The sequence below is a fragment of the Geotrypetes seraphini genome, chromosome 11 (genome assembly GCF_902459505.1).
Source record: "Geotrypetes seraphini chromosome 11, aGeoSer1.1, whole genome shotgun sequence".
Taxonomy (NCBI): Eukaryota; Metazoa; Chordata; class Amphibia; order Gymnophiona; family Dermophiidae; genus Geotrypetes; species Geotrypetes seraphini.
In genome coordinates, this window is record NC_047094.1 from 102723220 (window position 1) to 102737390 (window position 14171).

At 43.2% G+C, this 14171-nt stretch overlaps 1 protein-coding gene across 2 annotated transcripts in view; it reads left to right on the top strand.

Annotated features, from left to right (window-relative positions):
* BMP7 (bone morphogenetic protein 7) overlaps window positions 1–10421 on the top strand; it is a 124250-nt gene extending 113829 nt beyond the window's left edge. The window contains exons 5-7 of one of the 2 annotated variants that reach the window (XR_004541141.1): window positions 548–624; window positions 5107–5242; window positions 9543–9680. Coding sequence is in view for 1 of the 2 variants with exons in the window: in XM_033963975.1 (XP_033819866.1) it covers window positions 548–624; window positions 5132–5242; window positions 9543–9692 (338 nt within the window). In the remaining variant the exon portion in view is untranslated. Of the gene's footprint in view, window positions 1–547; window positions 625–5106; window positions 5243–9542 lie in introns of both variants that reach the window. The other variant, XM_033963975.1, reaches the window with a different exon arrangement.
* The last annotated feature ends 3750 nt before the right edge of the window (window positions 10422–14171 follow it).

The following is a 14171-nucleotide window of genomic DNA, read 5'->3' on the forward strand; positions in this document are numbered from 1 at the left end:
CCCCGTTCCATGGATAGCTGAAGTGTTGGGCTAGTCACAGTTGCTCAGTCACATGGGAACTGAGATAAAGACAGCCTTAAAGCAGAGTCCCCGATACTTGGTTCTTGAAGGCCACAATTGGGTGAGTTTTCAAGATTTCCACCATGAATATGCATGAAGTTTATTTGCATGCAATGAAGGCAATGCATGCACATACTGTAGATCCCATGCACATTTAACATGGAAATCCTGAGAGCCTGATGGGTTGTGACTTTGTCTTGAGGGCTAAGTTTGGAGATCCTGCCTTAATCTGTTTTAAGAGAAAAGTCAGTGTGTACAGACTTATGGTGTAGGTGCATATGTCTTTCCAGAAAAGGGGCAAGGTCAACCAATGTGAAAGAGCAGTGAGTCTGCGATAGTGGCCAGAGAGGGTGGGCTAAATGGTCTTATCTGCTAACATCTACTGTGTTACCAAGGTGACCTGGACTCTACAGTCTCCTATTAAATGAATAAGAAGACTGACAGGGGATGAACATGTTGGCTTGACTTGTTCTAATTTTATACTCAGAGAACAGTAGCACTGATCAGCGACAAGCCTGCAAGAAACACGAGCTGTACGTCAGTTTCCGGGACCTTGGCTGGCAGGTATGGCCTTTTATTTTTGGCTAGGGTCAAAAGCAAACGTAAGCAATGGGTGTTTTCTAAAAAAAAAATAAAAAAAAAGAGGTGACCAGGATGGCAGGGAAAGCAGCCTTCAATGCCCATGCCAAATTTAATGGTGGAAAGGAAAATAGTTTAAAAAAAGTTTCAGGTCGACAACAAAAGAGTACATATTGCCAACTTGGCAGAAAGTTGGCAGAAAATTACTACTGGACATAACAGACATAAGAGCTGAAAATAGCAGCTTGTAGACTTTGGGACCTTTTTACTAAAGTTCACTAAGCAATAACCATCCTCTGCATTGCAGCATTTCACAAGGCTCTATTCTTGCTCCTTTGTTATTTAATTTGTTCCTAAACCCATTAGTAACACTCATCCAAGAACATGGAACTTAATTTCACATTTATGCAATGGCATTCTCCCTTTACGAGTATATCACATCAATTCATCAAACCCTGATGTCAGCCCTTTGAAAAACTACTTGGACAAGATTACTCTTTGGTTAGTTCTCAACCCAGAAAAGACTGTCCCTGTCTCACCCAACCTCCACTTTAGATCTCTTAGGCACATCTATTATTCTGGTTGACTCATTCCGCTACCTGGAAATTATTTTTGATTACCAGTTATCCTTTACTCCTCAAGTTTCAGCTCTATGTAAAGCAAGTTTTGTCAGATTGCATCAACTATGTATGGTTCATAATTTGCTTACTCTTTTTATGTACAGACTCAATTACTGTAATATTGTTTATTCTGGCATCTCTCATTCTGCTCTGAAGAAACTTCAAACCGAACACAATTCTGCCATTCTGGTTATCTGTGCATGTTACATTTAGTTTAAATCACTAGGTGGACAGGCTACATACATGCCCCTCGGTTCTTAAATATTTCCCTCAGTTCTTAATTCTATCTCAGAGGAGATCAAAGAAATCTAACCCAAAAGTGTAGTTTAAATATTCAAGGCCTTGAGCTTTGACCGCTTACTGAAATTGGTAAGCTTACAGCCAAAAGTCTTCTCGAATTACCTGCAACTGGCCATTTTATTGGGATAATGATATCGTCAATTAATTAATTAGTAAACATACGTAGTTGGTACATCTTCCAATTACAATTCATTTACAAATTGCATACTTCAACAATATTCTATTGGTTCTATTCAAGTCACATGTTTTTCAGTTAATTATGCTTCATTAGTACTTTTCCTCCCAGCAATAGAAGGAAGTGAACAACATGCTCACCGAGGGCATGCTGACCTTGCAGACATGTTCTATTCTATATCTAATTTACATAAACTTTCTCATTTGCTAGACAATACACTTCTGTAGGCTACAATTACATAGTTACAGTCACATGATTTCCCCTAACTCTACAAGTGACAAATATGTTAGTGTGACTTTTAGATTATTTTCAGGGAAGAACTATGTTATGGCTTTAGCATCTTGTTCCAGGCATTAATCCAAAATATTGCTCTATAGCAGAAAAAAAATGTACTCTGTGTGCTTATTCATATTATACTGTGTCATTAGTCTCTGAAGGATGTCCATTATTCAGCTACATCTTTTTATATAATATTAGTGTCTTATAAGGTCTTACCTAAAATTGTATCTAATATATATTGGTTATGGCCCCTCCTTATATTCTGCATAATACAATTATCACAATCAGTTATACTTCTACTCAAGGAGCGTCATTAGTTATTGGTCAAATTTAGGGTTAAATTCAAGATTTTGCTTCTAGCCTTTAGAGCCTTCTATATGGGAACACCTTCCTATTTATTTTTAGTATTTATACAACATTTATAGCTTAAATGGTTTGCATTCAGGTGTTCAAGAATTTCTTCCTGTCTGTCCCAGTGGGCTCACAATCTGACTAAGGTCCCTGGGGCAATGGAGTGTTAAGTGACTTGCCCAGGGTCACAAGAAGCAGTGCTGGGCTTGAACCTGCAACCTCAGGGTGCAGAGGCTGCAGCCCTAACCACTGGGCCATCCCTCCATTCCTTAACCATCCCCTCTGGGCACTTCGCCCAATCAATGATTACTGTATGGTCCTTCCCAGGCCGCAGTCGACTCACTACGAGTCTACACACCACATTGCCTTTTTACAGCCCCCCCACCTCCCCACACACACTCTGGAACTCATTGCCTTTATTAATTCATGGGGAACTCTTTCTCCCACGCTTGAAAGCCGCAACTAAGAGTGTCCATTTCATCAGGCATACCTCTGCTGAGAATCAGGTTCTTCTGGACTGAACCGCTCACCTGTTTCCTTACTGACTTACCATATTTTTCGGACCATAAGACGCACCCACCTGTAGAGGAGGAAAAACCAAGAAAAATTTTTTTTCCTGTATTTCCCTGTAACTTCATCGAGTGTCCCCTAGTCTTTGTAATTTTTGACGGAGTGAAAAATCGATTCACTTGTACCCTTTCCATTCCACTCAGGATTTTGTACACTTCAATCATATCTCCCCTCAGCCTTCTCTTTTCCAAGCTGAAGAGCCCTAACCATTTCACTCTTTCCTCATGAGAGGAATTTCAACCCCTTCACCATCTTCGTCGCTCTTCTTTGAACCTTTTCTTGCGCACTATATCTTTCTTGAGATAAGGAGACCAGAACTGAACACAATACTCCAGGTGAGGTCCCATCATGGAGTGATACAGGGGCATTATAATATCCTTAGGGCCTGTTTTACAAAGCCGCATGGCAACAGCCCCAAAGCCCTTTAAATCTCTATGGGCTTCGGGGCCGTTACCAGACAGCAGCCGCTAGCGCGGCTTTGTAAAACAGGCCCTTAGTCTTGTTAACCATCCCTTTTTAAATAATTCCTAGCTTCCTGTTTGCTTTTCTGACACGAACCATGTTTTGGCTAAACAGCCTGCATAAGGAGTCCAACAAAGTCTACAAAACAAAATATAAAGTACTTGCATCACAATCCTACGTAATAATATGCATTAAAATATTATATATTAATATACTATATATAGTATATTAATATAATATATATAATATAGTATATTGAATATGAACTGCATAAAATAAGATACATAACTACAAAACTAAAATCCTGCAACATACCTTAAAATACACCAGTAAATAAATATAAATATAGTTTAGGTGTATTGTATGTCATCCATCCTCTGAACTAGGAATATATAACATGTAGTAAAGAACTTTTCTATGTAGTAACTTCAGGGGGGACATGCTGTGCACAACCCCAATGGCTACTGCAGAGTGATTCTACCTGCCGCATTCTCATTTTTGCTGTTAAAGCACAACAAGTGCAAAATTCTTTACTGCACTTTAGTAAAAGGGTCCCTCTGCTTCTTTCTTCCATCATCGTGCCATGGCTTATTTCTTCTCTTGATCCAATTCTGCTCCTTGAGGGTCCCAAACTGGATGGGGGTTTAGGACATCCATAATGAATATATTAGATAGATTTGCATGCATGTTACTTCCACTGGATGCCAATCTCTCTATTGTAAATACTTTAGGGATATTCTGAAAACTTGTCTGAGTTGTGGCCCTCAAGACTCCCCCCCACTCTAATAAGCAAAAAAATATAGCAACCACTATTCAAAGTGCTTTATGCGGACAGGAGAAGCTCCTGTCCACTTAAATCACCAAACCATGCAATGCCGCTAAATATCACCTCTGACTGCCCGTAAAATAAATGGGCAGGTCAAGGGTGGTATGAGGACAGAATTAGGCAGGAGCCCAGGGTTATGCACTTGCCGGCAATATTCAGTGCCAGCACCCACATAGCTAAGTGGGTGAATTTAGGACAGCTCAAAAGCTGCCTAATTCTTGCTCTGTGGGTGCCAGCTGAATGCTGTCCAGCACCCGCTAAACTTTTTTTTTTAACCTTATAAACTCTGTTCCCTTACAAAGTCCCTCCCCTCCCTCTCCCCTTCTCCCCAGTCCACAGCCATGACGACATCCCCTTCATTTTTAGTGCTGGTGCCAGGATATGGCCCAGCCTGGCACTGAATATCTGGGGCTAACCTAGCCAGCGACAATGTTTAAAAAACGCCGACTGTTGTTGGCTGAATACCAGCTGGATAAAGTACAGTATACTTTTTGCATCTTTATGCTTTAAGGGAATATAGAAGTGTAGCTTTTCTTGCATCTTCTGCATGCCGCTACCTAAGAAGAATGCTGATTTGTTAGCCTGTGTTCAGTTCGTTGCATGTTTAAGAAATATCTCTGTGTGCAGAATCAAATGAATGTGATACAAATTCCCATTAACTTAATTCATGCATCTTAAAAAATCTCTACAAATGCCTGATGCAAACTGAATAAATGCTGCAAAATTGGGCAAAAAAAAAAAAAGCCAAATGCATCAAAAACGAACTAAAAGCTCTTTGCCTGTGCACATCTCCATTCCCTTAAGGTTTTGTGGAGGGTTAGCACTAAAATGCCCGTGAGGCTGGAAGGGCAGAATAAATTTACCCTGTCACCTTTTATCCATAGTCCCAATACTATCAATTCAATACAGGACTGGATCATCGCTCCAGAGGGCTATGCGGCTTATTATTGTGAAGGGGAGTGCGCCTTTCCACTCAACTCCTACATGAATGCGACAAACCATGCTATCGTTCAAACACTGGTAAGTCCACTCTATAAGCTGCTGTATGAATGAGAATATGCTCAATGCTGGCGTTAAGGTCTAGCACGCGTGGCAATGTAGCGCGTGCTATTCCACGCATTAAAGCCGTAGCACCCCTTAGTAAAAGGAGCCCTTGATCTAAAACTATTCGAGGCTTGTGCGGATGGGATCAGATGGTTTGCAGGGACGGGGTGGGGACGGGAACCGAGCTCACGGAGACGGGACGGGTCCGACCCCTCTGTCACATTTAAGAACCCATTGTGGCCCATGAGTCAAAAAGTTTGCCCACCCCTGACCTAGAATATGAAATAGAGCAGTATAGAAGCTGTGTAATAAATAAATCAATTTAAATTCCTGGTGGGTGTGCATAGGGGCAGAGTTTGAGCAGAGATCACTCATATACACTTAGACTTAATATACCTGCGTGAAGTATGTGCCATCATTGACACGAGCTCTCAGGTTGGCGCCTGCATTCAAAGCTTCCTGTACCACACGTGCTAATATTTTATAAAGACGAGTAGGTGCCTAATTGCCTTCATAAAATAACCCCTTTGTAGGTGCATCTGTAAGTGCTTACTCATGCCACACTGCCTTGATACCCCAGGTTCTTTCTCGCCTAAATTTAGGCACGATCATGAGATGCTTGCAAAACGTAGGGCTAGATTCACTAAGCAAACCAAACGTGTACCGATCGGTTTGCGACCCAATTTCCCTCCGACCCGATTCACTAACCCATGTCCCGATCATCCTCTGATCCGCGCATGCAAATGAGGGGGAATGGCATTCAAATGATGGCAGGCAGCGATTCACTAACAAAAAACCCTGCAACACCGACTGGGCTGGCCGATCACAAACAAGCGACTGCCCTGCCTTTCCGACTGCCCTGCCTTCTGCCGCCCTTCTCTCTGCCCTGTTTTTCTGCTCTCTGCCCTGAACTCCTGCTCTCAGCCCCGATCTCCTGCCTGCCTCGCACTCCTGCAGCCCCGACTCTCCCACCCTTTCCCTCAGTGCAAGCCCTTGGTTTTAACCCGCGGGCTTTAAGCGGGTTAAAACCACGGGCTTGGGAAGAAAAAAAAAAAGCACAGAGGGTCAGCGCATGCACAGACCATCTACAGATGGTCTGCACATGCGTTGGGATCGCACACTAGCGATCCGTGCAGTCGGAGGGGGGGCATTCCTCCGCTTGCCCTCATTTTAATTTTTATGTTTTGTAAATTTGTCTGGCCTGCACGGATCGGCCACGGATCGGGAATGCAATGGAGATTAGTGAATCTAGCCGTAAATTGGTTAACGAGCCATTAACAATCAATGATTGGATACTGACAATCAACCAGGGCCCCTTTTACAAAGCCACAGTTGTAATGCTGCCATGGTAAATGCACCGAAGCCCATAGGAATTGAATGGGCTTTGAAGCATTTGCGGTTGCAGCATCGCTACCACGGCTTTATAAAAGGGGCCCTAATTGCTGCTGGCACCAATTAGTATTTGCTTGCACATCTGGCTGCCCACTATTGTATAACACCGGGCACCTAAACCCCATAAAGTGCAATAGAGAATGACACGGGGAAAAATTTGTCCCCGTCCCCGCAGGAACTCAATTTCCCCGTCCCGTCCCCGCGGGTTTTGTTGCTGTCCCTGGCCCTAAAGTCTTTGAGGCTTGTGCAGATGAGGACGGAGCTTAGGCATTGGTGGAATGAGGCATTATGACATCACAGTCTAAGCTCTAGAATGTTGCTACTTATGATTTTAAAGCATTTTAGGCTTGTGCAGATGAGGACGGAGCTTAGGCATTGGTGGAATGAGGCATTATGACATCACAGTCTAAGCTCTAGAATGTTGCTACTTAGGATTTTAAAGTGTTTGAGGCTGGTGCAGATGAGGACGGAGCTTGCAGGAATGGGGCAGGGACAGGAAAAGAACTTGAGGGGATGGGAAAATGAGTTCCCGTGGGGGGCGGGGAAGAAATTGTCCTTGTGTCATTCTCTCACGTGCAACTCCAAGGACGGTGTGGCCATGGAAGCAGCTTGAGTGGGTCAGAGGTGTTTTGAAAATTTGGGTGCATTTTTATACAATATTGGCAATGCATGCCCGACTTGTGCTCCAGGATTTATACCAGGTTTATGCCTAAAGTTAGGTGAAGAAATATGCGCTTATCACTATTCTATAAAGACAGCTCAGTCTGGAGCACCCTTTATACGAGGGTTGATTCATAAGTCATGGCAACTATTTTTTTTTTTCTATGGAAAATGCACCAATACTTAGGGCTACCAGACGTTCGGATTTCCCCGGACATGTCCGAGGGCCTGGACGGCTTGTCAAAACCCGGCACTTTGTCCGCGTGGATGTAGCACAGTGACATCACATGCATGCATGTCACATCATTGCATCACATCTGCACGTGCGTGGATGCTATCTGGGGGGGGGGCAAAACGGGGCATCACAGAAGCAGAACGGGAATTGGGCGGTCCTGGGGGCGTGGCCATGGGGCCAGATTTTTCTTTGGAAAAATCTGGTAACCCAACCAATACTGGATCAATTTTTCACTCCGCTAAAAGTGACAAAGACTAGGGGACACTCGATGAACTTACAGGGAAATACTTTTAAAACCAATAGCAGGAAATTTTTTTTCACTCAGAAAGTAGTTAATCTTTGCAACGCATTTCCAGAGGTTGTGGTAACAGCGGATAGTGTAGCTGGTTTTAAGAAAGGTTTGGACAAGTTCCTGGAGGAAAAGTCCATAGTCTGCTATTGAGAAAGACAGGGGGGAAGCCACTGCTTGCCCTGGATCGGTCGCATGGAATATTGCTACTCCTTGGGTTTTGGCCAGATACTAGTGATCTGGATTGGCCACCGTGGGAATGGGCTACTGGGCTTGATGGACCATTGGTCTGACCCAGTAAGGATGTTCTTATGTTCTTATGTTAATATATACATTTGAAAGTATGTGACATGTACTTCTTAATGCTGCCACCAGATGAGAGATGAATGTGATGGTCTTTGGTAGGGGAGAATCAAAAAAACATGACATTTGAAATCATTGTTTTATTATGGCATACAGTATATAATATGTACAACAAAGTACGAGTACAAACTGTTTAACTGTTAACATCTTTCAAAGTAGTCTCCCAGGTTGTCTTGTGTGTCATCCCGTTGGTGAGGGACACACTGTGAAGCACACAGTCATTTTGTGCCTGGCAGTACAAACGTCCAGAACTATTGCACAATGCCATAATCCTACATGACAACGCTTTGAAGGATGTTAACATACTCACTCTCAAGCTGATCGTGTGCTTGGTTTTAGTGAAACTGCTAACATTTATTACTTGTTTGTTAATAAAACAATGATTTCAAATGTAATTTTTTTTTGCTTCTCCCCTACCAAAGACCGCCACACTCATCTCTCATCTGGTGGCAGCATTAAGAAGTACATGTCACACACTTTCAAACGTGTATATTAGGTTTTCAGAATTGGTGCATTTTCCGGCAAAAAAATAAAAAATAGCTGCCAAGACTTATGAATCAACCCTGCGGTACCATTAACTGAATCTGGTCCTAGAAGACCTATTTTTGGTAAAATAACACAATATAACCCATATTGTGAGCATTTCTAATTTGTAATGACTGTACTGAGCAGGAAGAGAAGAATCCAACAGTCCTGCAGTAGACGTCAAACAACAGAGAACCGGGGAAAACTTGATGCCAAGTCTTTATTTTAATCAATAAACGTTATGTTAGTGTGGTCCACCTTTCTAGTAAAGGAACAAGGACCCGACACGGTCCGTGTTTCGATTAACACATCCTCCTCGGTGGTCTGAAGATATCCTTTATGGGTCAGAATATCGAGCAAAAAATACAAACAAACCACGTCGTGAAACGGGGATAATTAGGGGAGCTACGTATCAGTGAATTATCTCTAATTATCCCCGTTTCACGGCGTGGTTTGGTTTTTTTGCTCATTATTGTGGCCCATAAAGAATATCTTCGGACCACTGAGGAAGGTGTGTTAATCGAAACACGGACCTTGTCGGGTCCTTGTTCCTTTACTAGAAAGGTGGACCACACAAACTTTTATTGATTGAAATAAAGACTTGGCGTCAAGTACATCGTTTTTGCACTAGTTTTCCTTGGTTCTCTGTACTGAGCAGGAGAAAGATGTAACCTCAGAAAAAGGAATAACTGAAGGCATTAAAAAGTAATATAGTGAAGGCTATTGCTGGAGGCTAAACTGATCCTCCCTGTGTTCATGCTCACACACTAAGAGCAAGCTCTGATGTTAATAATTTATTCTTTTTATTCCAGGTTCACTTCATTAATCCTGAGACTGTTCCAAAGCCCTGCTGTGCCCCCACACAACTCCATGCCATTTCAGTCCTTTATTTTGATGACAGCTCCAACGTTATCCTAAAAAAATACAGAAATATGGTGGTCAGGGCATGTGGCTGCCATTAGGAGGGTGAAAAATGTGTTGTTTTAACTTTGCGATGTGCTTATTAAAAGCTGCATCTTTAAAAGAGAACTCTCATTTCTTAAAACTCAAGACAGCTCATTGTCCCGGAGCGGGAGAGGGGTTGAAGTGCATTCTTAATTGGTGAGTGAGTGCACTGCGAACTAACCCAGGAGTTCCCTAAAATATTTTGGAGTGGTCTCAGAATGGGATCACCAACTCTCAAGTGTCTACATTTCGATTATTATTCTTTTTTTTTTAATATTCAGGTAATTCTAGCTCCCTCTTTCATCTGCAGCAGCTGCAAAATTATCCATTGATAGCTATATTTAAGGAATACTATGGTACTCTACATTGATGCAGGTCCTTTATCGCTGCTACGAATGTTCAGGTTTTTTTTGTGATGTCAAAAAGTGCTTTCTGATGTCACTGCTCTGCTGTAGTTAAGATAAAATGGATGCCCCTGGAAACTTCTTTCCTCATCAAATTGCATATCTCATAAAATTCCTTGGAATAAAGTGTGCTGTTTTGCAGAGCTGTTGCTCTTGTAGGACAAAAAAAAAAAAAAATCTGCCTTGAGTTTTCAGGATGGCCATGTCTCTTTAATGTGGACTTGTGAAAGGTTTATGTTTCTTGCATCAGGCTTATTCTGATTGGTTTTGATTTCTAGTGACATGAAGCTGTACAGTCTAGTAAATAGAGAGCTAAAGAAAATCTGAATGGAAACAGAAAGCTGTGCATAAGACTTTTGAAAATTTTTATTTATGTCTTTTTTTTTTTTTTTTTTTTTAAATCATTGTGAACGATAAGAGTACTACAGGTTGCAGAATACAAATTCAAAGGGCTAGATGCACAAAACACGGTCGTTAAGACTGTGTGAATCACTGTTGGCCGATTTTTTGGCCAACTCTGGACCAGCGATTGATGTTCCAACAAACCTCCATGCAAATTATTTGCATGGAGGTTCATGGCAAACCCTGTCTGAACAGTCGCTGTGAGAGCGATTGACGCATGCGCAGAGCCAACTTGAAGATGCCCTAACAGCTGAGTGGCATGGAAGCCCCAAAGCTGCTGAGACTTTTTTTTTTTTTTTTTAAATTTCACAGATATTCTGTGTGTGTTACGCATGCACAATATCTTTTCCATTAAAAAAAATGCCGTGCCTCCCCACTGATGACAGCCTTCCCCAAGAACCCCCTCCAATGAACCAGCACTGGGGAACCACCGATGAACCAGCACTGGGGAACCCCAATCCGTGCCAGTGAAAATTGGCAGGATGCATGCCCACTCCCTCCTGTCATGGCGACTCCCCACACCAGTGAAAATTGGTAGGAGGGATGCCCACTCTCCCTGCCACAGTGATCCCCCGTGCCAACGAAAATTGGCAGGAAGATGCCCACTTCCTCTTGCCACCAGATGCACCCACCGTGCCAGGCCCTTTCCCTGAACCGTCCATTCCCCTTCCCCCCAAATCGGCAGGAGTGATGCGCACTCCCTCCTGCCACCGAATGCTCCCCCTGGCCCTGCCACCCCTGAATCTCTCTCCACATGCCTGTTCAGAAGTTGAGAGCAGGAGGGATATTTGGTCCCTCCTGCTCCAAGGTCCGTCACTCCAAAATGGCGGGTCTTCCTCTTTCCGGTGCATCATGTGTGCACAAGGAGGGGCCTAAGCCCTGATTTGCCCCTCCCTGTGCATCACATGATGCAGCGGAAAGGGGAAGGCCTGCAATTTTGGAGAGGCGGCCCTCAAAGAAGGAGGGATCAAGCTTCCCTTCTGCTTTCAACTTCTGAACAAGTACAGGGGGAGGTTCGGGGGTGGAGTGAAGGGTTGAGAGGGAGCATTTGGTGGCAGGAGGAAGTGGGCATCCCTTTGACAATTTTCACTGGCGCAAGGGGGGGTTGGCAAGGCAGGAGAGAGTGGGCATCCCTCCTGCTGATTTTTGGTTCAGTGCAGGGGTCATTTATTTTATGGGCACTTCTGTGCTCATAGGAAAAACCTGAAAAAAACCAGGCAGACATGTCAGTAACACAGTTAATGACAGGTATAGTAGACCTGTTGGTTTTTCCAGTCAGTGGAGGTGATCGCTATTGATCACTATTTTTGGGGTGCATTGCGTCGGTAGCTAGTTTGCATGGTGTTTATATAATTTGCATGACATTTTAATATCAACGACCGGCCAGATCAGTAATTTAGCGATCACGCGGGAAAACACGTGGTGAGCTATTTTATGCATCGGGTTGGCAATTATGATCGGTCGCTAAACCAGTCAAACTGGTTTAGCGACGATCGTTAGACGATTGGTGACCTTAGCGCATTTAGCTCAAGGTCTCCATTAGTCAATAGATTGTGTAGTTTCTGTGTTTTTCCACTTAAAACCTTAGAAGTTAAAATCAAACACACTTATGTCTCCATTTATAGAATAGCAACTAAGTGTTTCTGTGTAGATCTGCAAACGGGGATTGGCCACGAAAGGGGCATGGGTGGGCCAAGGGTGTTCCCTTAACATACGCGCAGTGTTATAGAATTCAGGGGATCTGCATCCATCTTGCTTACTGGAATTTGCACCTGGTTTCATTTGGTATAACTCCTTGTACCCAAGATTCCAGCATTATGTGCCAATATTAGACCACCCATTATAGAGTACCATTCAGCTCTTATTACTTTGACACTGAATTTGAGCATCATTCATGGAATTCCCCTCAAACTTTTCATGCAGCATAAAATGCAAAGCTGTTAGCACCACATCAATAGCCGGTGTTATACTATGTATGGGAAGATGCTCAGTTCAGGTTTTGCAATTACTGCATTTTACATGGTCAAGTCACATTATTATCACCACCGCTTACCGCTGACGTCAAGGATGCACAGCCAATGAACGAATGCATGTATCGTGTACAGACTTTGTGGGTATATAAGGTGGGATGTCAGCTTGTTGCCAATATGGCAGCCACGGCTGTCAGGGGGAAAAGCGCAATTTATCAGACATTGAAAAAGGCATGATCATCGGCTACCGGGCTAAGGGTGGCAGCATTTCAGAAACAGTGGAGTTTGTGAACTGTTCATGGGATGCTATGGTTAAAGTGTTCCATGAGTGGATGAATGGAATCTTTTTGACGACCCAACATGGTAACTAGGGGGCTGCATGAGCTATCAGTGTGAGAGGTGAACGTCGGCTGCACAGGTTGGTGTGGGCTGATAGGCACGCCATTGTGGAGCAACTCACTGTCTAAATGAACCAGGGGGCTTCCAGATGTATTCCAAAATGACTGTGCAGCGAATGTTGCGAATGAGGCTCTGGAGCAGACAGCTGATGACTGCACCTATTCTCACAAGGGTTCATTGCAAAAAATGGCTGCAATTTTCACAGGAGTACTGACATTGGACTTGCACCAACTAGCAGAGGGTTTCCTTCTCTGATAAGTCAAGTTTGAACTCTATTGTCAGACATAAAATCACCAAGAACAGAAATCCAGTAACCATTGGTGGATACACACAAGCTGGTGGTGGTAGTGTTATGGTCTGGGGAATGTTTTCTTGGTATGGTCTGGGTCCCTTGATACCTATGGAAGGCACGCTCAACTGATATGGTTATCTCTCCATCCTTGCTGATCAAGTACATCCGTACATGTTGACGGTCTTCCCTATGGCCAATGGGATCTTTCAACAGGACAATGTGACATGTCATACCGCCAGAATTGTTCACAAGTGGTTCACAGAGCCCAGCCAAGACTCCCAGCTACTTCCCTGGCCTACAAATTTCCCAGACCTTAACCCAATCGAGCACATTTGGAAGCACCTCAATCGACATGTTTGATTACTGGATCCACCACCACACACCAGTCAGCAACTGTCGGACGTACTGCAGCCTGCATGGCTCCAGATACCTCTAACAATCATCCAGCATCTTACTGAGTCACTCCCATGGCATCCGGCTGCTGTCCATGCTCCCAGAGGTGGTTATTCTAGATATTATCAGATGATCATAATAATGTGACTTGACTGTGTAATATTGGCCATTAATATGTGGTAACTGTTAAATTATAATGGAACTTAGCAAAATGTATGTGTGTGTGTGGGTGGGCAGAGGAGGTGGGGGGGGGGGCAAATGTATTAAATTAATCAAATAGAAGGATCTTTCCTGCAATTTGTGTGTCTATATTCTGGTATTAAAAATGCAGATCAAATCATGTACTAAAATATTTGCCACTCACTTAAAAATTCAGTCTTTTTTTGTGGGTTGTTGGATTCTTCAAATTTGTTACAAAAATTATTCTTGCCATGCATCTCCCCTTTTTAAACCTCTGAAAATAAAGAGTTATTTACAGTTTCTGTAATATGTCATACAGATTCAAATAAAACAAAACAGAGTTGTCTAGGTCTAACAAAGTAATCAACACATTGCATTTGTTTTTTCTTGGCGTCCCAAACATAGGGCCCCTTTTACGAAGCCGCGGTAGCGATTCTCCCGCAGCAAAAGCACCAA